Raw genomic sequence first — 27,795 nt, 5'->3', positions numbered from 1 at the left:
CAACCTTGCCAAAAGAGAGCTGATCATGTCACTCCCCTGCTCAAAACAAAACACAACACACGAAACGAAACGTGCTTCCAGGATTCATACCAACTCCTCAGTCCTAGCCTGTCTCAACTGCAGTCAGACTTCAACACGCATCCTCAGACAGTCACAGGGACCGGGCCCCCCTGACTGCATCGGGAGGTACCTCTTTCACTTTGCCCCTGTGGTTACGAGCACCCAGCATGCCCTCCTCCATATTTCTGAAAGCTCAACTCAAATACCACCCACTCTCTCTAGCATTTCCCAGAATCAACTCACCCACCCCCTACCTGATTCAACAGACTCGCTTCTGCATCTGTCTCCTAAGTTTTATGTGCCTGCCTCATAACGTGTTCATGAGGATTCCACGCTGATTGCCGCACTTAAAAGGCCCCTTTCAATTCTCAACCAAGGCTACAGAAATCCTACACAATGTCTGGTAGCTGGGGAAATTCTTCTTACCGCTTCCCTTAGCATCCACTCCTCGCTCCTCCTCCTCCAACATATTCACCCATAATGAATTAGCTCTTTTCTTTTTCCTTCAATATCGTGCTCACATTGCACCCACAGGATTCACGAGCTGGATGCTCTGGTTAGATTTTTTTTGCATAGTTTACAAATCACTCCATCAGTACACCCCTCGAAAGCCTCCGGATAAATCCAGCAGTGCCCGAGGCCTAGGAAATCGGAGACTACCCCCCACCCGCAGTCCGGGCTTAAGGACCGGGGTCTCGCTGCCTGGTGTCAGAAGAAAGTGCGAAACGCACAGGTTTGTTAATCCCACCAAAAATCTGAACTACCTGAGGGTCGGGAACAGGAAGTTTTATGAAAGAAAATTAACAAAATACAAAACAACACAAAAGACTTGCTGTTCCTTTTAACCACTGGCATTTAATGTATTTAATTAATTGCATTTTAATGTTTGTAAGAACTAATCTGGCTGTTCCCATAAACAAGGCCGGAGAGACAGCTGTGATCTGAGAACTCTGAAACTTGTGTAACCTAATTTGGTTTTTTAAGTGGTGTTCAAAAGGCAGAGTTTCTGAAATAACTTTCTAATTGGTGCAGGTGTTTTCCATGTCGACAATCAAAAGTCATTAAACAAGACATGAAGCTTTCTGTGGTAAATGGTTACAAACGATAATTTCTTTTGAACCTAATGTTTACAAAACAGATATTTACGAGCATGTGCCCCAACTCACTAAGAATGAGTGTTTTGGTTCAATGTGTCTAAGACAATAAAAACCTAAAGTCTGTAATTTCCAGATGATCTATTGTTCCCAAGTATAATATCCTAAAATGGACTTGAGACATTACACACAGAGAGTTAAGCAACTTACATTTATCTCCCTTAGACAGATTTTGGGTGGTCAAAAAGACCTTTTAGACAAAAAACAACAGAGATAAGGAGGGGAAGGTCTGGCAGTATGCCAGGAGGATCTCCAAGCCTAAAAGCCCTGGCAAAACTCTTATTTCCTTTTAAGGTTATTTTAAAAAGTCTTGGTTTGAAGCCACCGTGTCCAAAGTAAGAAGATTGTCCCCAGAGAGGCCCTGTTCCCTCCAAAAAGCTGTTTCCTCCATCACCCAAGCAAGAAAAAAAGCCCATGAGTAGGAAGGAGAGAAGGTAAATGAGAGAGAACCTGGACTGAGATGAGCAATGGCTCACGGCACAATGCCCTGAGCAGAGCTGGCCAAGCCCAGCCCGACGCCAACTGAGCTCTCACCCTGGGAAACAGTCCCTTTGTAGAAACCTAACATATTGGCCTGGACCACATGGGGCCTGTAAACATGGGTGCTTCCCTGACTGAATGGAGGTGCTAATTGGACAGGGAGTGTAAGAATTTCTGTTTTTATCAGCTCCCAAGCAGAAAATGAATCTACAGCCATTAAGCAGAAGAAGTTGTCCTAATAAACTTAGACAGCTAACAATAAATTACTGCTGTTAGGACGTGGAAAGCGACAAAGAACGTCACCCCTACCCTAACAATGGGAAAAAGCTGGATAATCGACATCATCGTTTTGAACCTAAAGTCATACGATAGTTTGTGAACTGAGGTCATCAGACAACCGGGTGAACCGAATGTCACAAAGATGGAACACAAGAGCTGTTTCATCTTTGTCAGAGAACAGAGGAAGAGGCAGCTGCCACAAAAGGGGATGGGAAGAAAACAAGCAAAAGTTTAAAGAATTCTCAAAGGTCCACTGTAGTTTACAGGGACAGTTTAGAATTATGGGGACCCAGATACACTGGAAGTCCACGTCATCCACCACCTCTTTTCCACTGGCTCCACCGGGTGCTCTTGACAAAGATGGGGCAGGCCAGGAGACCTGAGGGAGCTCCCTCAGCGACACAGAGGAGCAGGGCCTGACAAGGGGTGATGGCGGAACAGGAGGACCAGAAGGAACCCATCTGCATACTGGTCCCCACGTGAGTATAAGGCGGCTACTGGCCACCACCAGGGAATAAGCACAAAACCACAGAGGCCACAGACCCTTCCAACACAGGAAACAAATGCCTTCTGCCTCTGAGTGAGGAGCAAGACACCTGCCATGCCCGACATCTGACCTCCTGTCAGGAAACAAAAGTCATGTGCTGCTGGGGGTGAGGCAGGAAAGCCTCGGGTGCTCTGGTCCCAGGCAAAGGCCTCTGCCTCTAGATAGGGGCAGAACTTTGCCCACAGCCCACACCCTGCACTGACACGCAGTGGAAGGGCTCTCACCCAAGATCTGCTGCCGCTCAAAGAGAAGCAGGAACCTCCACTGGTACAAAGCCGAGTTCAGCCTCCTGGCCTCTAGACTTACACTGTATAACAGAACTTTCTGTGACAAAGGAAATGTTCTATGTCTTTGCTGTCCAATATGGTAGCCACAAGTCACATGTCCTATTAAGCACTTGCAAAGTGGCCAGTGTGCATGAAAAAGCGAATTTTTATTTAACTTCAATTAAATTTTAAATAGCCACATGTGGCTAGTGGCTAGGACACTGCATCTCCAGACCCTGAACTGAGGCAGAGGCAGAAGTTGCCTGCCACCAGGGTAGGGGTAGAATGCCGAGAAAGCCCCATCCTAGAGGCTCAGGCACACAGCACCTGCCTCGTTCTAACACTAGAGCAGGAGAATCAAGAAAGCCCTGTGCCCCACTCAAGTCTCGTGCTGAGTAACAAGCACCAGATGACTATACCTGGTAGAGGGGCAAAAGCAGAGGCAGAGAGAAAAACTTCTTCCGTAGCAAGGGCATGAAGGTCTGCCCTTCATGGAGAATGACTGTGGAAAACCCCTGGCCATGAGAACATGGGAACAGCAGTCCACCACCGGAGCCCACCCAACTCTAGCTCAACTGCTGGCTACATTAGTTCAACCCCTTACATTAATGGCCTGGCAGAAGAGGTGTACCAATTTCCAGGCATCAATAGTATCTACCTCAGTCTCTATCATTCTTTTACACACAATAACAGCATCAAATCAAAATTTGATGTGACATCCAAACAGCAAACCCTCCCAAACCCATTATCAAGAGACAGAATAGACGACACAACGAGATAGAAAGATGGCCCAGATGGGGAACTACCAGAGAATTTTAAACAACTATAACTAACGTCAAAGAATTCAGTGAAAGGTGGACAACATGCAGGAACAAATGGGAAATTTCAACAGAGACACGGAAACCATTAAAAAAAGCCAAATGGAAATACTAGAAATGAAAAACTATCAAAGATGAACTTCTTCAATAGGCCAACTGGGCATAACAGAGGAAAGATCAGTGAAATGGAAAATTTGTCAATAGAAATTAGAAACACAAAGATACAAAGAGAAAAACACCACGATTAAAAAACAGAAAGTAACTAAAACAAAATAAAAATGAACAAGAACTACCAAGAGCTATGGAACAATATCAACCGATGTAACATATGTAATTGGCATCCCATGAGAAGAAGAGAGAAAGAAAGGGACCAAAGAAATAGGTGAAAAAGAAACAGCTGAGGATTTTCCCAAAATTTATCTAATAATAACAAATCACAGATATAAACAGGATGAATATATAAAAAGACACATCTGGCACAACATAGTCAACATGCTAAAAATCAAAAATACAGAAAATATATTGAAGGAAATAAAGAAATTACCAGCGTTGGCCTCTCCATGAAAGACCAACAACTGTTTAGCCTTTTAGCAAAATTAGGATTTTAGCAAAATTATCTCCCACACTTGGGGCCCTTGCTAGACCCAATAAACAATGCCCAGGGGGAAAGGACTTTGTGTTCCTTCTCAGAAGTGTCCATGCAGTAGCCACAGAATGCAAACCTGGGGGTGCAGGCATAGCACAGCATTTTACGTAGACCCACCAAAACTTCTTAAAAATGTAACTGGCTGGATGATATAGTATTTGTTATTGTTGTTGTAATCGAATTAAAATTTTCTTTTGAAATAGGATAAAAAAATGTCTGGAATTAGAGCTATCTAAATACTAAACATTTAATATGAATACAAAATTAAAACTGAAATGTGTTACAGTCCAGATGTACTGGTATCTTTTTTGAATTGATATTTATAAAACCCAAATAATACTGAGAAAATAGGAACTTGCAGAGATTGTTCCTCTAGAACTTTCTTCAAAAAGTCTCTTGGTTCTTGCTATCACTCTGATTGCATTCGCTGATAATCAGCTTTTGAAAAGTTGCACTAATATGCACAGAAAAATCTCTATTTATCCAATGCTTAGAAAAAAGGATTTCGAAACTAAAGCTGTCTGGGATAAAATATAAATATTGCATGAGAAAGAAAAATTAAGGAAGAGTTTGAGGCAAAACTTGAAAGGCTTGTATCTATTACTCTGTTCCTTTGCTAGTGCTCTCCATGAACTGTGTGGGATTCCATCTAAAACCCTGGGTGCTTCCAGCCGCACTCTCTCTGCCGTCCCCTTAGTCAAGCCTGGGGTTTGTCTTCTCTGTGCAGGCAGGACTGCTGGAGAGCTGCCGACAAGGTTCCACCCGCACCCAGACACCTCGAGGCAGCTTCAGGATCCTCGAACAAGGCTCAAATAGTCACATGAACATGAGACTTTGGGGTCCTTGCTGCAGTTCGTTGAGTTTGAAAATACACAGGAAAGTATATCAGAACCAGTGGGATGAGGAAACCTTTGAATGAATGAAAGGCAAATGTGTGTAGTGAGGGGTGTGGTCTCTGCAGCCACCATCCAGGTCTCCGCCTGGGTTCCATGCCGACGGTGCTACTCACTTGCTTGTACCTCAGTTTCTCACTTTTTAAAAAGGGATCATAATAAGACCCACCTCACAGAGACTTAAGTGAATAGCTAAATTCATTAATGAATTGGTGTGAGGCTTCTTAAACGAATGGACGGACGTGAAGGTCCAGAATAGTACCTGGCATGTAATTAGTGGTCTTTGTATTTATTTTAAGTATTTGTATTAGGCTCATTAATAAATTTTATATTAAAACAAAGTAAAAAACAAATTAGCTGAATTGGAAATATCACACTTTCTTGAGAAACCCTAAAAGGTATTTTCTTCCTGCAGTGATTTAAGCAGCCTCCTCTGTGGTGTGGTCATGACCGTCATCAGGAATCACGGGAAACAATATAATATGCACCCATAACGCCCAGATTTGGGTTAACATCACTAGTTTCGATGAGAAGAACCAGGGTTCCTTTGCCTGTAAGTTGGCATCTTTAAAATGTATTATTGACACCTCTGTAATAATTGTATACATATAACATAACCTTCTAAACTATACTAAAACTAACTTAAAACTCCTTAATAATGCCATTATGACATAAATATTTTAAATATGTACATTTAAGTCATTATTATGAGCAGTAATATCTGTCTAATCCTTTATTGCTTATGAAGTAATTTTATATTTAGTAAATACAGTCATGCGCTGTTTAATGACGTTTTGGTCAACAAGGGACCGCATATATGACGGTGGCCCCATAAGATTAGTAGCATACAGCCTAGGTGTGTAGTAAGCTATACTATCTAGGTTTGTGTAAACACACGCTATGATGTTCACACGATGAAACTGCCTAGGGACGCGTTTCTCAGAATGTATCCCCTTAGTTAAGCAACGCATCACTGTACTCCAGTTCCTAATATTCCAGTAGGACAACTATGACAGTATAAACCACAACAAGAAATCTGCTCTCAATTTGCTTAAATGAGAAGTTGCCTCTCTCCTCCATCACAAAGACAAGAAGAGCATTTTCTTAACAGGCCCTCAGAAGGTGTCTTTCATGGCCCACAGAACTGAAGCAGAGGCTAGAACACTATTATGCTGGAAAGGATATGAGTATTACATGCTGTCTCTAATGTCTTTATTTTATAGCTAAGGTAAAAAGAGAAATCCAGGAGAGACTGAAATGAGAATTGCTCTTAAGGAGATTAGGCATGTCTCTTAAAATTTGAAAAAATACATCCTTTATATACAGACCATAAGCACTTTTAAATGCCAACTGAAAAGGAACCGTGTGAAAGATAATGCAGTGAAAAGATGAAGAGAACAAAATCAAGGAGCTATTTAAAACAACATATTTCCAAATGGAAAGTTCATATAAAGTGTCTAATTGTGCCATAAACTAGAAATGTATCTGGATGGAGTGTGAGCTGCTCACATTTTCTGGCAGATGCTTGAGTCTGGAAAAGTCTCTTATCCCAGAATGACAATAGTCCAGTGAGAGGTGTTGACAGCAGAGGAACAAGGGGCTCCCTCGGCAAAAGAATGAAACCAGCACCAGGCACACCCTGTAAAGCAATGAGCCCTACTTGTTTTCCATCGCTCCCAATAATTTACACTATTTTCAATGTCTTTCTTGCAAATATACCTACTCATATGTATTAATTAATGGTCACATGCTGACGGACTTGCCTCTGTTCAAGAATGTTCCTATTACTAGACAATACTCTGCAAGACAGCATCTTGACATTTTTTAGAATTCAAACGTTACAACCTATTTATTTGACAGTTTGTATTTTATAACACCTATTATGTCACTTATAACACCTAAAAACTGACTCACAATTCAGAGGATGGGGACCCTTTTTTGGTTTGGATTTTTGTTTCTTTCATTGTTTTGTCTTTAAAAAAAATTTTATCCCCAAATGTCTATCATAAATATAAACAAAATTTCCGATACATCACCTTTATTTTCTCATGTAAAGTTAAATGTCTTTTTAAAAAAATAAGTATGGTTTTCATAATCGGTGTTAATGAGACAGAATATCATCTTACCCTGGTGTGAGTACGAATGTGCATCTTCAGTCCGTCATTTTTACTGAATCCTTTTTCACAGTAAGGGCATTGATAGGGACGCTCACCTACAAATAAAGGAAGCCACCAAATCAGAAACAGAAAGCAGTAAAGCAGGCAGTGTGCCACCACTCCTCCCATCTGTCACCACGCACGCTCCACGAACACCAAGTACAGGCTCCGGGCACAGCCGGGCCACCACCCCAGGGGCAGTCCAGGGCAGTGGACCCATGCGCCCTCTTGTGGGGAGGGCCTGGGCCTGGAGCACTTCTGGTAGCGGACACAAACAACATTCGCCAGCGGCCGGCTTGCTGCATTTTCCTTTTAATACCTCAATCCAAATTACATCTCCTAATTTTAAGAATTTGTTGAAAGGATTTTATATTAATCAATTTGCTCTGTCACTGTACTGCTCATTATGGAGGTCTTTATTTAATTGGCTTACTGATTCCTTGTTCTAAAAAAAGATTTCGGGGTGACACAATGGTTAAGTCTGGCGTGCTCTGCTTTGGCAGCTCGGGTTTGTGGGTTCAGATCCCAGTTGCAGACCTATACCACTTGTCAGCCATGCTATAGGGGTGACTCATATACAAAACAGAGGAAGATTGGCACACATGTTAGCTCAGGGCGAATCTGCCTCAGGAAAAAAAGAAAAAAGATTTCATATTCTTTCTCAGGGTGATGAGTTTCAAAAGAATTTCATAAAGTTGGTGTATGTTAAACAGAACCATCTGTAGTTAAGCTAAATAATAATTGATCCATACTTTCTGATATAACAGAGTACCTGTCATCTAGAGGTTATTATTTAGAAAACAGCCAAACAATTTTTTTAAAACAAGCAAGCATACATATATACTTCACATTTAAAAGAATTTCTACTGTGAAATGACAAAAATGTGACAAAACTCACTCTCCAGGAGGAATGTGAAGCTGCCGTCTGGTCAAAGCTTAATTATAGAATGGACAGTAACTCAAAATGACTAATTTATTTATTCTTTCATTTAACAATGCATTTACATAGCAGGATGCTAAACCCTAAGTGCAATCAAAGATCAATTCAATAAAATATTTGCCTTCAGCAAATGTAAACCTCCTCTCCATCCTTCCTTCCCCTCAGAGACGGGCCTTTGGACGAGTAGTGTGTGCTCGTCCTCTCCTCTCTTGTCCTGATTCTCACTCTCATTCAGTCAGGTACCACTTGCATTAGTCCAGTGACCTCCCTTCTCAGGTCAACAATGAGTCCTTGGCGCTCAAACCAAAGGTGACTTTTCATCACGGCCTTCCCTGCCCCCTCCCCAGTCCCTGACACTGCTTCATGAAATGGACAGCTTCGTTCCTGGTTTGGAGCCCCTGTGGCACAGGGGGCCTTGCTCTGGGCTAAGAACTTTGTGCTTTCAGCAGTAACACAATGTGGGAGCAACCGCAGCAATGCGCGCCCCGCTCCGGTCCACCCAATTCATATGCTGAAGTCCTAACCCACAGCACCTCAGAATGTGACCTTACTTGAAAACAGGGTCATTGAAAATGTTATGGAATAGTGTGGGCCCCTCACCCAATGTGACCGGTGCTCTTATAAGAAGGTGGCCATGCGAAGACAGACACACAGGGAAAATGCCATGTGAGGTGTGGAATTATCCTGCCGCAAGGCAAGGAACTACCAGAAGCCAGAAGAGAGGCCTGGAACAGCTCCTTCCCTAGCTCCTTCAGAAGGAGTGTTTCCCTCTTGACACCTTGATCTTGGACTTCTAGCCTCCAGAACTGTTGGACAGCAATTTTTTATTGTTTAAGTTCCTCAGTTTCTGGGACTTAGCTGGGGGAGCCCTAGCAAACTAATACATCCACCCAATTCCTAATAGCTGGCAATTATTGTTCTCGCTGATGACTATCTATCTGCTTCCCTTGAGGATTGTGTAGACTGCTCAGAATAGACACTGGGCCTCTAGAGGGTCAGTATTTCTCCCCCATCCCCAAGACAACCCTGAGATCCAGGATACTGAACTGATACATTTAGAAAAGTTGGCTAAGTTCAGCTCCACTCATTTATTCTACCATCCAGAATATAACTCCAGTTTTAAAGGATGTCACTGGGTAAATGCTTTGATAAACAGAACGTATCTGAAAACTACAGTGTGTGGTTTGCAAATCAGCTTAGACTCTACATTTATCTGCTATTCTGTCTACTCCTTTGGCTGGAGCCCATTTAGGGCAATGCTGCCTTTCCTAGACTCTGTGGACAAAGCCATCTGCTGTCCCACACAACGTGAAGCTGAAGTTTACCTGTGCAGGTTAATATGTTAGTAACTATTAAAGTCACGTGCCCCATTCGCACATTTAAGCAAGCTGTTATTCTTAGGGTTTTTTTCTCATTATGCATAGGATACTTTCCTTATTTCAAGTTATTGTGATGAGTATGTTTCCAGGAAATACTTCTGTCCATATAGAAAATTATCCTAGTATGAACAGGAACTTTCAACTTGAGTTAACTCTCAGAACACAGATCTTTCCTTCTTACTTGAACGCTGCCAGTGCATTGGTTCTGATGTACAACATGATGCAAATCCAAATAGCTACTATTTTTTAACTTTGCTGGTAGATGTAGGCGCTGTTTTCATTTTGCTTACGCTAATCACAGTGTTCAAATTCTGACACATAAAAATCAGCTAATCTGAAAACTAGCTAATCTGAAAGTTAGCTAAAAAAATGGAGCTAAAAACAAATCTAAATGAAAATAATAATAACAAAGGCTGAAACACATAAAGCCTACCACTATTAGGCTCTGCTCTACTGTTCACAATGCTTAATGCACATCAGCAATTTTAATTCTTGCAGCAACATCTGATCTAGGCATTCATTTCCCTAACTTACAAATGGGGAAAATAAGGCACAGAAAATAAAAGCAATTTGCTTAACATGACACAGCTATTAAATGGTGGAATCAGAATTTTAACCCGTAACTCACGCTGTCACATAAATTAATAATATGACTAGTATTTTGTGTAAATTAGGTTAGACTTTCTAAAGTTATTGACAAAAACTCTGCTGCTTGCAATAACAGTTAACATTAACCAGATCTTTCTGGCTGGCAGATTCAGGCATTCTTTTAGTTATCAAAGCTCATCAGGAAAAGGTAGGAGGCAGGTTAGGCATGTGTTGTGTCTCAAAGCAGATCCCAAGTGAACGCAAACACTGACATAATATTAAACAGTACCTTGAGAACTACATATAGGTAACCACCTTCAGTATTTAGAGGGGAACACAGTATCGACAAGTGTCACATACTGCACTCTGAGAGTTAGCTACCAATAGTCAGATTTACTGAGCGTAGTAGCATAAATAATATTGAAGTGGCCATAACAGTGAAATACTTTTCACTGAACTAAGGAAAATAGATGAGTTCTTTGCATCTGCTTCTTTCTTTGAATCATATTCTGACACTGATGAACATTAAAATCCACTCGTGTTTTCTTCAAACACATCAAGGAAAAAACAAATGTAATGGCAACTGTAAAAGGTTGACTTCAAGTTGACTTTAAAAGGTGCCACAAAGTGGATATTCCATGAAGTGAGTTCATTCATTAAACAGATTTTTTTCTGAGCACACACCATCTTTTAGTGACTGTCCTAGGCTTTAGGAATGCAGTTGCCAATAGATTCACAAAATCACTGTCTCTTCAATGTTACTAGTGTAATGAGAAAGACAAGAAAACATTAAAGAAAAGACACAAGATAATTTCAGATACTGATAAATTATACGAAGAAAATAAAGCAAGGAGATAGGTTTCAGAAAGACCTCCGTGGGAGTGGGCAGGAGAAGGACTTCACTAAGGTCATCAGGAAAGGCAAAAACTGAATGAACACCATCCCTGACTGTCAATCTAGCATCATTCAAGCACACTTTTCTGTAGCGCTTCAGCTTTGAATTAAAAGCATTTTAGCTCACTGGGCTTGAAAGAAGCCTGCTTATTTCACTGCTGGCACACCTGAGATGGAAACAGGTTAAAAGTATTTGAAATCTGTAGGGCAGGGAAATATTCAGAAAAGAGCACCAGAGAACTGGAGATGGCTTTCCAAAGTCAGCTCATGGTAATGAAAGGGGACGTCGGATGCCACCTGAAAGAACTTAACAGAGTCTAGCCTGGTCCCCCAACAAGTTACCCTGAGGTTTTGACAAAGAAAATACATTATGACTACAACTATGCACTGGCAAGTATGGCTAAAAACAATAGGAAAAAATCAGATTCTAGTTTAATATATGCCACTAGGATTATAATTTATTGGCATTATCATTATTTTATGCAATATAATTTTAAAGACATCAGAAGAACTCTAACCCTCACCAAAGGATTAAAAGACTAATATTAAAACAGCATCTTAAAATTTGTGACCTTTCAGGTTAGCATGCATCTTCATGATAAAAGGATCCTAAAGCTGCTAATATCCATCTATTGCTACATAACCACCTCAATGTCCAACATCCTGACACAAATGCTTTCTAAAGATCTATGTTTACACAACATGAAACTAATAAAGAAAAACCTTGCCAACTTTGATATTCTTAAATTAGACCACGGATTTAACTGAAAAAAAGCACTTGACCAGTCTATCAGAGGGCTCAGTGATCAAATTTTATTTCATGCTACTAAACACATCGAATGCAAAAGACTTAATAATAATGACCACTATTGGCTAAACAAAACGGCTAACAGATTGTATGTTATATTTTAGCACAAGTAATATAAATTTTATCTTATATTTTACCACAATTTTTTTAAAAAAGTGTACAGCCAATGAGCCCTATGCTTTGAAATATTTTTAAACAAGCAGGAAAGTTTTATAATATATATGTTTTAAGAGATTTTGATTAAAATGAAAATAGCCTATTATCAGAAACTATTTTAATAATTTTCCCTTTTATTTTGTCCATATATTTTCAAAACCTATGTAGATTTCACAGAATTCTCATAATTCTCTGAAAAAATGAGAAGATGTATGCACATAGAAAATGTAATTTAAGATGGAATAAAGTCAAACTTTTATTTTCAATGAATCCAAACTAAGCAATGTCTAAATAATTAAATTAATTAATGTTTAAAGATTTTGGAGCCATAGTTTTACTTTTTCCTTTAAGTTTTCTAACAAAAATCAGTTTTGGAGGTACCAACTTTCAAATGAAAAAGCAAACCTCAAAAGGGCATGTTTCATGAAAAGTTAAGATGGTTCCACGATTGAGCTTTAAAATACATGTGTTATATGGGAATTGTTTAGAAGAACTTTATATTTGTTTTCCACAAATATTATGAGACTAGCTTATTTTGCTTTTGTGACTAAGGAAATTATTACAAAACATCGAAGTGACTCATTCTAAGTGCAAATTAAACCAAAAGATATAATTGTGCAAGCACCACCCAATCACTTTTCCAGTTTCACCATACCAATCCCCTCAGCTTATGGAGCATCTAATAAATTAGAAGTATACCGCAGAGAGAAGTGAAACGCTACACCGACAAATGGGAGCAGCTCAAGTTCATTCCTGGCACTTTTCTGTGAATTGAAATAGGTATTTTTTTTTTCCTGCAGCAAAAAGAGCCCTGAAACCCCACTGATCTCACTGAAGCCCACAGTGTTACTCTTGGAGAGCTCTTATTAATCAAATCCTGTGAAATCTTACTTGATCTAAACAAGTTAAACACGAGGACAGTACCTCTGAAAGACAGACAGCAAAAATCTGAACTTGACATTTACTCCTTGAATATTTCAGAGATACTCTCTCTTTTAAAAGTTGAAAAAGTTTACTATTCTAAGGAAGTGGGCAATAAAATGTAAAAATCAAAGGGTGACTCAAGGAGAGGTCCTTCTCAAAATACTTTTTGAATCAAAACAAATTCAGTCTTTTTTTTTAAGCAAGGTTCTATGGAGATACAAAAAAAGTAAAAGATGTATCCTTTTCCTTAAAAATCTCAGTTACAGTATCCCTCCCTCATTTCTGAGGAGATGCCAAATAAAATGTGGTGAGGTTCACTGGGATGCAGAAAAACGGGGAAGCCATGTGCTCACTAACTTTCTAGTCTGAAATAATAAAGATCCAGACCTATTTATGGATTGAGGGCAAAACAAACAGTGAATTTTACTGAGGCAAACAAAACAGAATATGAGATACAGAATAAAAAAGGACAAGAGTTAAAGAATAATTTTAAAATAACGAGCTAGGAAGAGAACATAAAATATTCTCTACTCAGGATGCCCTTGCTTCGGCCAACCAGGTGTATAAATGCCGCCATTATATGTGACTTGTCTCAAGGGAGCAAGGCACCTACGAGAGGTCCTTGATGTGAGTGCTGACAGAAGCAAAGGGGATTGTGTCACAAATGGAGAAACATCTGAACAATCCAGACACTGGCAAAGTTTAATGGTTCTGAGCAAGAAAGAAAACCTCCTACGTGAGTTTTCTGCACTGCTATGTTAAAGGACACCCTAAAGTGAGATGGGTAAGCTAAGTAAGGTAAAGTAATTACATGCTGACTGTGTGTTGTTGTTAGGGAGTCAGACTTTGGTGGGAAAATCATTACTCTTTTCCCCCAGCAGTTTCCTGGTTTCAGGAATTCCTACCTGGAGTTTTATTTAACCCAGCATTTACGAGTATTGTTCGTGAACAGTGGTGGTGGAGTGAGGAAGCAGCTACACCTCAGGTGCCTGAACACAGAGGGGTTTTCCTGTAAATAGTGCCAGCAAGGAAGAATCAAGCGTATATACCTTTGATCAGCAAGAAACCTAGAAAATAATTCTCTTTACCCCAAAACTAGAGTAGCTAGAAAATCTTCACCAGGCCTGGAGCACAATCCAGAGCTGCAGAAAAACACAGAAGTTGTTCTTGGAGGGAAATGAGAGCAAGGGTAGAAGAAAGCACACATCAGAGAAATCAGATCTCCTTTAGCTTTCCCAAACAAAAGGAAAATGTTGGTGTTCCAAGGTTAACAGAGGCAGCTATTAATAATATTATCCAATAATTCACCAATAGATAAAGCTGTCGAAATACACTTGATGAAAACTGTTGCCTAGGCCACTTCCATTTTTGAGGATTGCAGTATACCAAAAAAACTGGAAAAACAAGGCACTGGCCCTGTGGCTGAGTGGTTAAAGTTCCATGTGCTCTGCTTCAGTGGCCCAAAATCACAGGTTCAGATACCGGGCGTGGACCTACATCACTCACCAGCCATGCTGTGGTGGCACCCCACAAACAAAATAGAGGAAGATTGGCACAGATGTTAGCTCAGGGCTACTCTTCCTCAAGCAAAAAAAAAGAGGAAGATTGGCAACAAATGCCAGTGCAGGGCAAATCTTCCTCAGCAAAAAAAAGAAAGAAACAAAGAAATGATGAAAAGAAATTTACCTAAATGACAGTAAATTTTAAACGACCCATTTATTAGTGTCTCTGTGATTATATTATTAATTCATTTGGTGATTATTCATAACACTATATTCCAAAACAAATGTTACTCCCTCACTCTTACCCTCTGTGCCTCATATCCCAGCCTATGACTAACCTTAATGTAAGAACTGTAATTTCTGCATTGAAAACTAGGGCCCTTGATATTTTTGAAAAAAGAAAAAAGTAGATAATTATACTACCAATGAAAATCAAAATGAATGTTTCTCTCTCTTAAGTTGCTATATATGCTCATCACTACCCCAAAATCAACAGGGAGGAGCTGACTACAGCAAAAAAAATAAATAAATAAAAGAGGACGAAATAGTACGTTCCACCAATGTGGCTGGTGATCAGAAATCATTTGAATTGTCAAAATAACACTTAGCAAACAAGAATTATGCAGTTCAAGACTTTACCTACGAATAAGACTTCTTAGGGAAAACCTAAAGCTCTTCAGTGTGGTGCTCAGGAAATCACTTATTTCTATGCAGATTCTGCACTCACCTACTCTGCTAACTCTTACATTATCTGTAGGCAAAAGACCATTTGATTTGACCCAATTAGTAATTAACTACTTAGCAAATAAATATGGCAAAATAAATTCCGTCTCAACATATAAAGGTTATCAAATTCTTAAAAAAATGTGAAAAACTGCTTTAAATTTTCACTTGTTTATAATTACTTTGCTAACTGTCTATTTTTATTAATAATGTCATTATCGTCATACAGCTATTTCTAATTATTTATAGCTACTATTTTTATAACTTTGAACAAATATTCTAAAAACAATGAATAAATTCATTTAGAAAAAGTACTGGAGAAGGAAGAAAAACAGTGGATAGATCTGAGTATAATCAAGTTATAATATACCAACCGTTTATTTCTAAGCTGATCACAGGTATTTACAAAAAAATTAAATATTTCCTAAGACAGTGATTTATTACTACATTCAAGTAACAGTGTGCAAGCAAGCCTAGAACAGAAGGGCCAACACAGCCGGTATCTATTAACACAGAAAGTTGGTTGGAACTGTAGGCAAGTAATTAACCTTCTGGCCCAGAGCTTTAAAACCCCAAAAGCAGTTCCTAGAATTTCCTTCATAATTTATGAACAACTGATGGAATTCATGTCACAGTCCGTGGATTCTCTTGCGGAATTAACCCCAGCTCTCACTGACCCTAACAAGCCATAAACCAACTGGAGAATGTGCTCTACCATTTCAGCTGACCCACAGAGTGCCATCTCTGTCATGCTAGCCTAGGAAATGGATGATAAATTACAGAGCTGCCTGCCAGGCACAGACCTAAGCATTCACCTTCATTGATGCTGACAGCAACACACAGTACATGCACCCTCACTCACCCCAAACCAGCCCTGTTTGACTGCAAACCCTCATCTATGTTCCATAGATGATCTATACTCTGCTGCTAAAGGTTATAAAAAGATGATAATGATGACACTGGGAATGGAGGGTCAAGCTGTATATCAAGGCAGTATGAATACCTGTGATTAAATACCGACTGCAATAAGAAAAACAAAACACACGGCAACATCGGCAGCAAGGCTCACGTGATCGCACGCTTACCCTGTGCTAACACCATGCAAAGTACTGTACACACACCTTCGTTTCTTCCTCGAAACAACACGAGAAGTTGGGACTATTATCACATAGCCTGTTTTGCAGGTGAGGAAACCAAGCTTTGAAGAAGTTAAGCAACTTACTAAAGCTCATGCAGGGAGGAAATAAATAAAATGGAGTCTGAAAGCCTGAAATCCAACGCTAGGATCCATACTCTGGATATGAACCAGGTATTAAATAATAAGATATTATAGATAGGCGATTTTGTGGTGGGAAGTTTCTCCATATCTGGAGTTCAGTTCTCAGTTAGACCATAAGTAACAAACTACAGACTCTCAAGCTTCCAAGTCGAGATTATTGTCCTCAACTGGTTGATGTATCAACATGGCAACATCATCCAACATTACGGAAGGAATGTATGGGATTCTATGGTGAGTTCAAGAGTAACAGTAAGTGTTAGGAGGGATGTTAAAGAATAAGAAGCAAAAATACCAGCAACATGATATACTGGAAAAAGTTTAAGCTTAGTTTAGTTCTAGATGAACCACATAGGAGTTGTGTACCTTGGCAAATCACTCTATTTTACTGGGCATTAGTTTAACTAAGAGGCTTGAACTAGATAATTTCTAAAATTCCTTTCTAAAAGTCAAGAATATTACTTTTTAACAATCTTTAAAAGCAGCTGTCTTCTGCATACTTGCCCTGCATGCCCTTCACCTAATCATCTAATTATGAAGAATAAGTGGACTTGAGAAGGTGGATACGAGGGTTATGAAACCTAACATTTTCAAAGTTCATGGAAAAAATGAAGTTTTGTCAAACTTCTCCCCAGCAGTACAGATGGTGGTAACGGGAGTAGAGAAGGGAGAGGAGTAGACAGAGGAGAAAGATGGTGAGCAAAAACACAACCAGCTGGTTATTTAAGGTAGCAAAGGATAAAATCAATCAAAATGTGAAGGAACTGGAGAGATTCAAAAAAGAATTTTTTAAACACTGTTAAAAAAAAGTTACAACAGAGACATAAATACTAAGATTTCTCCGCGAAATAAGATACAGGTAGTAATCCAATAGCTAAGTTATCACTGTCTTATAAAATGACCATTAGTCATGAGCCAATAAAATAAGACCTGTTCTGAGAAAAGTAATATGAAGGAAACTGGCTTTAATGCTACACAAACAATACTGTCACTATACTAGATAGGAAATGATCAAAGACACCAATTGGCATACTGGAAGGAAGAAACATAAACTGGAGTTATATTTCCTCTTCATAAAACTTAGTGTCATCTGATGTTATAAAAAAGAGAACTGACTTCCCAAAGTATTGATGGACAGTTTGAATACCATAAGAGCCAAATGAAATTGACTCTTTCAACATAATGGGAAAACAATGAAGAGACTATTAACCCCATAAAAATCTCATCACATTGCACTCTAACGTACATGCACCTCACTAAAAGGCCCAACCATCAACTAATTACCATTTCCTATAAATAAGAAAAGTAATCTCTCCAACTATGATGTTCTGGAAAACAAAAATTTATGGAGATAGGAAACAGATCAGTGATTGTGAGGGGTTGAGGGGTGGGGTATGAACAGGCAGAGCACAAAGGAATTTGAGAGCAGTGAAAATACTTTGTATGATACCATAATGATGGATATATGTCATTACGCATTTGTTCAGACTCAGAGAATGTACAACATCAAGAGTGAACTGCAATGAAACAGTGGAGTTTGGGTGATTATAATGTGCTAATGTGGGTTCACCAACTGTAACAAACATACCACTCTGGACGAAGACATTGATAATGGGGGAGGCTATGCATGAGTGAGGGGAGGGGTATTTGAGGAAATCTCTGTACCCTCCCCTCAATTTTTCTGTGAATCTAAAAATAAAGTCAATTTAAGAAAAACAGAATCGGATGAAACTAAATTTAATCATCATTTTCTCTGTATGCTATTGCCCACTATAAAGACGACTCAGGAGTAAAAGAACCAGTAAATGCTAAAAACCAAATAAAATAAAACAAAATAAAACAAAAACAAAGGACCTTTCATTTGGCTCTAAAGCATAAAACTTTCATACTACTGAAATAATACAAGCCTTTTAAAATTCTATTGCTCATCTTTTATCCTGGGTAACTTACAGAATTTTTGCAATTCTTGTAGTAGTTATAATAGCTGTGTAGCTGTGTACCAAAAAAGAAGAGATAAGACAATAATAAAAAAGAATGTGAAGTCAAAAGTTTTGGGTCTCACTACCTTGACTGGATAGGTCATTTCCTTCTCTGAATCTCAGCTTCCTCATATAGAAAATGAGAATGGTCTTGGAAAGCTATCACACTGGCTGCAAAAGGGTTAACTTAGTATCTGAGAGAGCGTCCCTCCTTCAATAAACTTGACTAAAAACCTGAGCCTGATTTGCCCTACCTGCCAGCTTGAAGTCTAGTTGTGGAACACATAAACAAAGTAAATATAGCGTCATAACTGAGAAGAAATAGTTATATATAATAAACAACGGCAGGCCCCCAACCTCCACTAGATGAGAGGCTACAGAGGGCAAGAGACCATAATGTACGACATAACGGTTTGTAATTATTTCAGTTCCTATAGACTCGACCGCGTCAAACAAAATGGATGTGGCATTTGTTGAAACTGTTTCCTCTACCTTTTTTCTAATGAGGATTTTAACAACTAGGCAACTCCAAGCGAAAAGCAATCCTAGTCAATCTGAGTGCTGGTGGCCAAATATTGATCTTTATTCCTTCATTTGAGCAGTATAATTTTATAGGCATTGGTAAGCTAGATCTTGAAACATGCTGTTACCTATGTTTGGCTATGCAGTCTGCTATGCCACCAATTGTGTGATGAGCAAGGAGGTGAAGGAAGGAAAGCAAAGCAAAAGGTCTAACTTTACATTGTGGATGGGCCCAGCTGATAAATTGTGGACTTCAGAAATTTGATTCTTTGATGCTAGCATTTCTCAAAGTGAATTCCACAGATTTTTTTTGTAGGTGTTATATGAAAAAGTGATTTTATTGTCAATGCAATTTGGATTCCAATCCAGGACTTCTCACTATGAAGCCAGCATACTTTTTATAATCCCACAGCTACTGCAAAGTATTTGTAGGTTCTTTTATTCATTCAAGAAGCATTTGCTGGGTTTTTTCTCTATGCCCGGCAGTGATCTGAATAGAAAACAAGTAAGCTATCAGATATGGCACAGCTCTAAGGAAAGAGAACCTACAAACCACTGAAGAAGTGCAAGCGCTCGGCCGGGTGCTGTGTTGAGAGAAGAACAAGGCAGAGCATGGTGGCCTCCCGTGGTCGGGGTAGGGCACAGTCAGGTAACAAGCATGGAGAAAATCAATTTAACTGGCGGCCAGAGGAAAGTGAAAGAAGCCCAGTAAACCAGCCTGGGGCTGGCAGTTGATGAGTCTCCTGAGACAGGCAAGGGCCAGGCATTCTGCACAAGGGGAGGGGAAAACACTGAAAGGTTTGTAAGGAGGATAATAACACGACTGGGTGATCCTCCTCAATTCTTTACACCTTCTTTTATAAAGAATACATATACTTTCCAACATATGTCAAAGAAAACTACTGAAAAATCCAGGAGAATAGCAAATTTCATGGAATTCCTTTTTCAAGAAGACTAAGCATAAAGCAATGACACTCAGCTTCTTCAGAAGAATCTGCATTTTCTCTGAGCAGTATAACTGTAAGAAAATAAAACAAGAATGAAAAGTCTGTATAGATTTAAAGAATGTAAGTCTTTCTGTTGAAGAACTAGGCTCTGAGGGGCACATGCACGAGACGCAGCTACGACGCTGGACGTTCAGGAAACAGTTCCCAGCCGCACTTAGGGGGCATCTGTGTCCAGTCAGTTGTTCTCAGTGGAAGAAAACACTCCCACTTTTAACACGAAAATTTTCAAACATGAAGAAAAACTGGAAAAATATTACAATGAAATTATATACCCTAACTTGAGTTTAATGTTACCATATTTGCTTTCTCATTCTCTTTTCTCTCTTTCCCAACACATATTTTTATCTGCACTTCTTCTTCTAGGCTCTATGAAAATAAGATGCAGAGACATGTCACCCCTAAATAATTTAGCATGAATCTTCTAATAATAACATTTACCTGCATAGTCACAATATGAGGTTAATACGCTTTAAATATTTTATTATACAAGCAAGTTATTATAGAAAAATTAGAAAACATAGAAAATCATGAAGAAAATTAAAACTATCCATAGTTACAATACAAAGAAATAAACATAGTTAATAATTTAATATTTAACCATTAAGATCTTAATATATAAATGTTTTATCCCTACAAAAATATACCGCTTTGTTTTTGTAACTTATCTTTCTGATTTCTTTCCATGTTAATTAATATAAATTTCAATGTTGTTTTTATGGTCTACATAATATTCCAACTCATAGATATACCACAATTTAAGCAACATCCCCAATGTTGGATATGCAGGCTCTATTTCCAATTTATTGATATTATAAACAGTTTTTCAAGGAACAGGACAATATTTCTTTTTAATAAATTTTATTGCCTATAATCTCTTTTTGGACTTAGAAATCAAGCATACTTTCAGTTTATGCCTAATAAAGAAGGTAGTAATAACTTAAAAAGTCAAGGACAAATTTTGATGTGACAAGGCAAACTAAATTTGTGAAAGGTTATTTGGAGGTCATTGCAATTTAATTTCAAGAAGAAATTAGTGAGAAATACATAGTTCAGAATTTAAAATACTACCAAAAATGATTTTTCCAACTGAGTTCTCCTTTAAACATTTATTAGAAAGTAAAGCTTAATCAGGAACATAGCCATCTAAAATGCATTTTCCAAAGGTTTACATTAAGAAAACCCATGATTATCATTATGCCGGACACCAGGGTATTAAAATAGCTCCTCATCAATAGTCCATCGAGACTGTGTTTATAAACTAAGTTATCAAACTTTCAGCATAGTCAACATTTTAGGATCTTGATAAAGTTGGAAGAAAGAAAAAGAAAAGATATTGAACATAAAATTCTAAAAATGGTATCCTGTAAGAAAGAAAACCTAAGGAGAAAATGATAATATAAGAAATTATATCATTCAATAAAGCCTTGACACCCAAAGTTAATGAGTACAGTTCATTTAACTTTGGAAATGTAGTCTTAAGTGGCAATATTAGAGAAGAATTTCAGAGATTATACTTCTGACTATTAACTGACCATCTACTATGACCCAGGACTAAGTATTTTACAGACATGAATTTATTCTTCACAAAGGGCCTATGAAGTAAAATGGGGCTGAGTGAAGTTAAGCAATTTTCTCAAAAGTGCACAGCGAGTAAGTGGTGGGGCCAGAATCTGAACTCGAGTCAGTTGTCTCCAAGGCCCCTCTCCTTTCCATTATGTAAGGCTGAGTCCCCCGGCAGAGGAAGCTGGAGTAGGAAACACACTGACACAAGCTTCTACTATGCAGAGCAACTCTCTACGTGGGAAAAGTTATTTAATTCATTATAACTCAGACTTCTCTAAACTTCAACTACATGATTTCAAAGATCAGTAAAGATCTTACTGACAGGATAACCTTTCAGCAAGGTTCCATCTTTTGGTATCTGCAGGCAAATTTTAGAGATAAGTCCTGCAGTATACCCACAAATATGCCTAAATTTGGAAAACCTTAAATGTTTTTCTATTTACAATCATAAACATAACACTATCAGCCCGACAACGAACGGACCCATGAAAGCACAGCACTGGCAAACATCCTACGCATCAAGTGCCTTTTTAAAATCCAGAGTCCAGCAAAGGCAATGAAGATAGACATGAACATGTCTCAGTAGCAGCAGCAGCAGCAGCAGCAGCGGAAGCTAGAGAATTTACTATCGAGAAGTCAGAGTAACAGCTGGAAGCAACAGTGGTCTGAGCAATCAGGAGAGCGATGGTCCCAGTTAAACAGGGCGGCCTCTATCAGCTGGGTCCTTATTCACATGGGACATTCTTCTCTGCCCCTTCTACCTCACCTGGCTCCAAAACACACATATGCACATGTGTGTGCACACGCACACACACACATACACACTTCTATTTTCCTAGACACTCATCATTGGCTAGGGGGTCCACTTACAGCATTATTTCCCAAAATATGATGTGTGCACTCCTCGGGATCCCCAAGACTCTGTCATAAGGTCTGCAAGGTCAAAACTACTTTCAGAATAATACTGTCAGGCTACTGACCTTTTTCACCATGTTGATTTTGCCCTACTGGTACAAAAGGAATGGTGAGTAAAACTGCTGGGCCTCGCTATAGATCAAGACAGTGGCATTAGATTGTACCAGCAGTCACTGTATTCTTCCCAGGCACACACTCACAGCAGAAATATATGCCAGGTTCACCTAAAAGTCTTTGATGAAGTAAAAATTATTAATTTTATTAAATTCTCACTCTTGAGTGCCATCTTTTTAATCACCTTTGTGATAAAATGGGAAGTAAGTACTTGTAATGCATTCTGATGTATGAGAGTTGTCTCAGTGAGAAGCACTTGTGTGACTGAGTTGCAAGCTAAACTGGCAGCTTTTTTCATGGAATACCATTTCTACTTGAAACAAAATAAGTGACAAATTATGGTCATTTAGACTTGGGTATTTTGTGAACATTTGTTTTTTGAAAATAGAAGTGAGTGTGTCATTTCCAAAAAAAAAAAAAAAAGAAGAAATAAAGAAATGATAGTATTTCTTACCAAATTTAGAATTTTGAAAAACTTCTATCTGCTACCACGTGCTTGAAGGTTTCCAAATACTTAGACTTGCCTGATAAGATCAGTGATGACATCAACAGAGGAGGAAGACCTGTGGTCACTCAGGGAGCCAACACTGCCCAAAAGATCTGTGCATCGTGGTGCAGAATCGTGCATGGGTACAAGACCACTCTCAAAGTTCAGGACACACCAGTGGATTTTAACATGACAAAATAGAAAAAGTTCATTGAGATGATTTTAGGTTCCCCATGACAGTGCTTTAAAAAAAGACTACCACTTTGTGAGTTTCAGTATAGTAACACATAATATCCAGAATTGTTTGACAAAAGCTATTAAGAAACTCTCTTCTTCTAACTATATATCTATCTGCATGAGGCCAGGTTTTCTTCAAATTCTGAAACCAAAAGAACATACTGAAGGAGGATGAATGAGGAAACAGATAGGAGAATCCAGCTGTTTCCTCTTGAACCAGAGCTTAAAAAGGGATTTTCAGAAATGTGAAACAAAGTCTCCCTTCTCACTAAATTATTTCTATTCAGGAAACGTAGTTATTGTATGTAAAAATAAGTTGTTTATGTTAATATGTAATGGGCTTATTATTTTTTAACAAATATTTTTTAATGTTCTCAGCTTTACTTTTTAATATAGTAAACAGCTACAGATATAACACATATTAAAAAAAGCTTCCCAGGGTCCTCAATTATTTTTAAGATGATATGGAGTGTTGAGGCCAAAACGTGAGCACAATAATCCAGAGGGCCCTGTTCCAGAATCTACATCAGCTGTCTGTCCTGACCGTCCCCACTCCATCTTCACTCACAGTCTTCCCACTTCACTGTGCACGCTCTAACAGTTCTGCAGAATAGGTCTCAACCCCTTACCTATGTCATGCGATAGCACCAACAAAAACTGCTAAATCTAATGTGAGAAAGGGCCGAATAAAATCACACAATTTAAGAAGGAAAAATGATAAAGAGCGAGAAAAAAACGAATTTATAGAACTCAAAAATAATGACAGTTCTAATGTCAAAGTAGCAAAATAACTACATAACCCATCTCATCACTGAGCCAGGCTCTAGCTTGGGAGGGCAAACGGATATATATGATTTCTGGGACAGGACAAAGCAGATAAAAGAGAAGCAAAGCATCATTTGACCCTGTGGGAAAAGAAACCCATGCTAGGACCATGGGGAAGCCCAGAGAGCAGCAACCAGCCAGGTCTCTGTAGTCACCACCACTGCTTGGCACCTACCAGTTCAAATACAACCCCAGCCATGCTGCCAGGCAGTGTCACCAAGGACATAGGCTTGACATCAAAATAACCCAAAGAAGAACTGCGAAATGTGAAAATGAAATAAGTCTGAATTTAAACAAAGAAATTTAGTTATAAGTAAATAACAACCATAAAGAAACAATTATACAATTATTTGTATGGACATATGCAAACACATATACCACCTTTATATTTTTATTTTATTTATTTAAATGTATGTGTTGGCTGACTGTACCTCGGCATTGTTGTCTGAATTTAGATGGCCAGTTCTCTTGATCAGAAACCACATTCAAAGGGCTAGAATCTGTACAACATTTGGCACAGATTCATGCATACGATAAATAACCAAATCATACACAAAATGACTAGAAGTTTAGAATATTTTTTACGTGATATATAATACAGAACATAATACATGACAACAACAGAAAACCACTACACGTATTTAATATTTTTATCATAGAGACTTCTTGGAACTCAAAAAAATAATCTTATCATTACAACTTTGTAGAGAATAACAATTAAATTTTAGGGGCAATTACTAGTTTAAGTACTTTATTCTCCTCCACTGCCCATCCTTCCTTCAAGTAAAATAAAATGTAGGCAGCACACACAGGATTCTCAAGGATGGAATTGTTTTGAATAATCAAGTGTTCCACTTGATTGAATTCATCTTTTCTGTGCTGGAATACATTTTAATGCATTCTGAACAATATAATCCTTGTCTTTTAAAAACACACTATACCGAGCATAATTCAATTACATCATGATGTCTAGGGCACCACTATAAACTTATTACCATGATATGCAGAAATAATACTCTTTTGACATTTCCTACCTGCCCTCTTTCCATACACAAATTCTATGCACATACATACAGACAGGAAATCTGTTCTGCAAATTCTAAGTTCTGTTTCCAGGGTGGCACAAAGACATTTCCCAAGAATTACGATCCAGACCGGAAGGCTGACTTCACCCTTGTCCTCACCCTGCGCCACCACAACCCCACAGAGAAGCGTGGTGCCCAGTGAAGTCAAAGCCCATGCTGTTAGGTCGCAGGGCTGGCCCAGACTTCAGAACTCTCTCCTCCCCCTTCATCACTGACCTGCTTCTCTGTGCCGTCAGGACATGGTGCTCACAGCGTCTGGCACTATTTGAAGTCCACCTGCCCTCAACCTGGCTCTCTGCTGCCCTTTTCCGTTTGCTTCTCTCTACTTTCCTTTTTGTTGTTCTCTGCTTCTCTCACACATATTGGACTTTATCCTGACAACCTCACTCTCTCTAGATACTTCTAAGCAAGAAGATCTCCTCTCTTTCTTCAGGGCACTCATTATTCCAGAGCCATCATGTACAACGGTTGATCTGTTCTTTGCTATATGTTCCATTTAGAAGTATTTAAGAGGCTATTCTAAGATAACAAATACTGTTAGCACTATGCCTTTTAACTTTAGCCAGAAATTTTCTAATATAAGAAAGTATGCTCCACTGCTGTCCTTCCCTCTACTTATAATAACCATGGTATTGATTCTTCAGTCTGCTTAAACTAAAGATTCTTCATCCACAAAACAGTTAGTGTGCTAGACACTGCCCTAGGTGCTGGGGATACAACGGTAAAGACTCAAATACTTTGGGTCTTGAATAGGAAGCTTCAGCAATATAATCGAGTTACACAGTTGACCATACACAGGCCAGCTACCGAAAACCATTTAAGATTCATGTAAAATCAGCCGGCTATGAAAATTAGGAGTATTCTTTCAAGTCTTTTCAAGTGCTTCTCTACGTGATAGATAAAATCTAGGCAAGGTTCTTTCAAGAATATTTAGCTGTTCGTTCACTCTCCACAAGGGCACAGCCCTCTTTCATGGGAGAAATGACACAGGAAGTCATAGGAAATGGAGGGAACCCTGTAGGAAGCAGTCCACAGTGTAACACATATTATGGGCATATCACTCTTGCATCCAATAAAATCCTATAGTGTTCAAGCAACATTCCAAAGACATTCTAAATTTTAAAAGGCCACATTTGATGTGAGTCACAGGTGGGATTTTTAAGAGGAGGCCCTTAGCCTTTTATAAAAAGTGAAACTGCTATTCCCTATTGCCTCCATTAGAATCATGTACAGAGTAAACCACAGTTATAGCACAACTAAACATTAATCAAATTATTTCCACTTTACAAATTTAATCTAGTTTTGGAAAGTATACTTATTCAAAATTTTTCTGGAGTAAGGAATTGGATGTTATAAAACTTTGAGAGAAAACAGTCAAGATTAATTCCTAACCTGGGAGATATTTTGTAACATTACGATATTCTCGGTCTTGGAAGAACTTGATTTCTCTAGGTCATTTATATCCCCAATTACAATCTACATACCTGTGTGGCTACGGATATGAACTCTCAGGGTCCCACTGCTGGCAAATTTCTGGCCACAATATGGGCAGATTTTCTCCTTTTCTCCTGTATGTGTCTAAATGGAATGGAATAAAACGGGTTCAGGATAAATATAAAGAATTAGGTGAAAATGATTAAGTGCCTCTGACCATGGTAAATCCTTTTTTTCCAGGATTATGTTTCATTAAAATGATTTAATATCACAACGAGATCTTAAACCATTTATCATGGGTATTCCCACTGGTTCAAAAAAACCTTAAAATCATGCATTAGTGTTAATTTGAAAATAATTGTATGGTTTACTTTTTAAGCCTTTATGGAGCCCCCATGTAAAAATGATTAAGTTATCCAAAACCAGCATATGCTAGCAAAACCACATAATCAAAATGAGGCTACAACTGCCCTTTACTGCTGCCAAGAAATATTTCCTTAGAAGCATTTTTCACATTCTTTGCGTGTACTTAACTCTTGAGGACAGAATTAGGCTAAATAAGGTGATCTGTTACTTGCATTATCCTTGTCTGATTGGACTGATTTTGCTGCAAAGCAAAAGGAAATATATTTGATTTGACCTTTAAAATCAGCAGGTGTTAATTGAGGCCTCCATTTGAAAGGGCATTCCTGCCCTCAACATACCTTTAATCTGGGCATAAAACTGCCACATAAGGAAGGGTGAATGAGTATCATCAAAAGCGAGTTTTGACAAAATGTTAAAGAAAACAGTGATCTCCAAAAAGAGGACACAGCTGGAGTGTTTTAAAAACCTGTCTCATAATCTCATCAGGAGACCAGTTATTGCATCAACATCGAAAGAGGTCACTCCAATCAATGAGGGTCAGAGTCACCTTTCAAGCTCCTTTGTTTTTCAAACTTACGATAAGGGAAAAAGAAGGGAGAAGCAGGCAATTACTTCAGGTATCTGCACATTCTCTATGAAACTGCTTTTAGAATTTTTTTTATTTCAATGATAATCTAAAAATTGATAAAAGCATACAGTATGTCATCTGGGTTACCATCACAAAACAGAGCTCCAAGGGCCTGTGTTTGCCTTTGTTTTTATGTAAATTACT

At 38.6% G+C, this 27,795-nt stretch overlaps 1 protein-coding gene across 7 annotated transcripts in view; it reads right to left on the bottom strand.

Moving 5' to 3' along the window:
• Window positions 1-27,795, bottom strand: part of PRDM5 (PR/SET domain 5) — a 186,330-nt gene that overhangs the window by 43,200 nt on the left and 115,335 nt on the right. For 6 of the 7 annotated variants that reach the window (XR_011436212.1, XM_023636626.2, XM_023636627.2 and 3 more), the window contains 2 exons: window positions 26,708-26,801; window positions 7,270-7,355 (listed from right to left, as the gene is read on the bottom strand). Coding sequence is in view for 6 of the 7 variants with exons in the window: in XM_023636626.2 (XP_023492394.1) it covers window positions 7,270-7,355; window positions 26,708-26,801 (180 nt within the window). In the remaining variant the exon portion in view is untranslated. The remainder of the gene's footprint in view (window positions 1-7,269; window positions 7,356-26,707; window positions 26,802-27,795) is intronic. The other variant, XM_023636631.2, reaches the window with a different exon arrangement.

This window comes from Equus caballus, chromosome 2 (genome assembly GCF_041296265.1).
Source record: "Equus caballus isolate H_3958 breed thoroughbred chromosome 2, TB-T2T, whole genome shotgun sequence".
Classification (NCBI taxonomy): Eukaryota; Metazoa; Chordata; class Mammalia; order Perissodactyla; family Equidae; genus Equus; species Equus caballus.
Note: the sequence above shows the minus strand (reverse complement) of the source record. Positions and strands in the feature narration are given on the sequence as shown.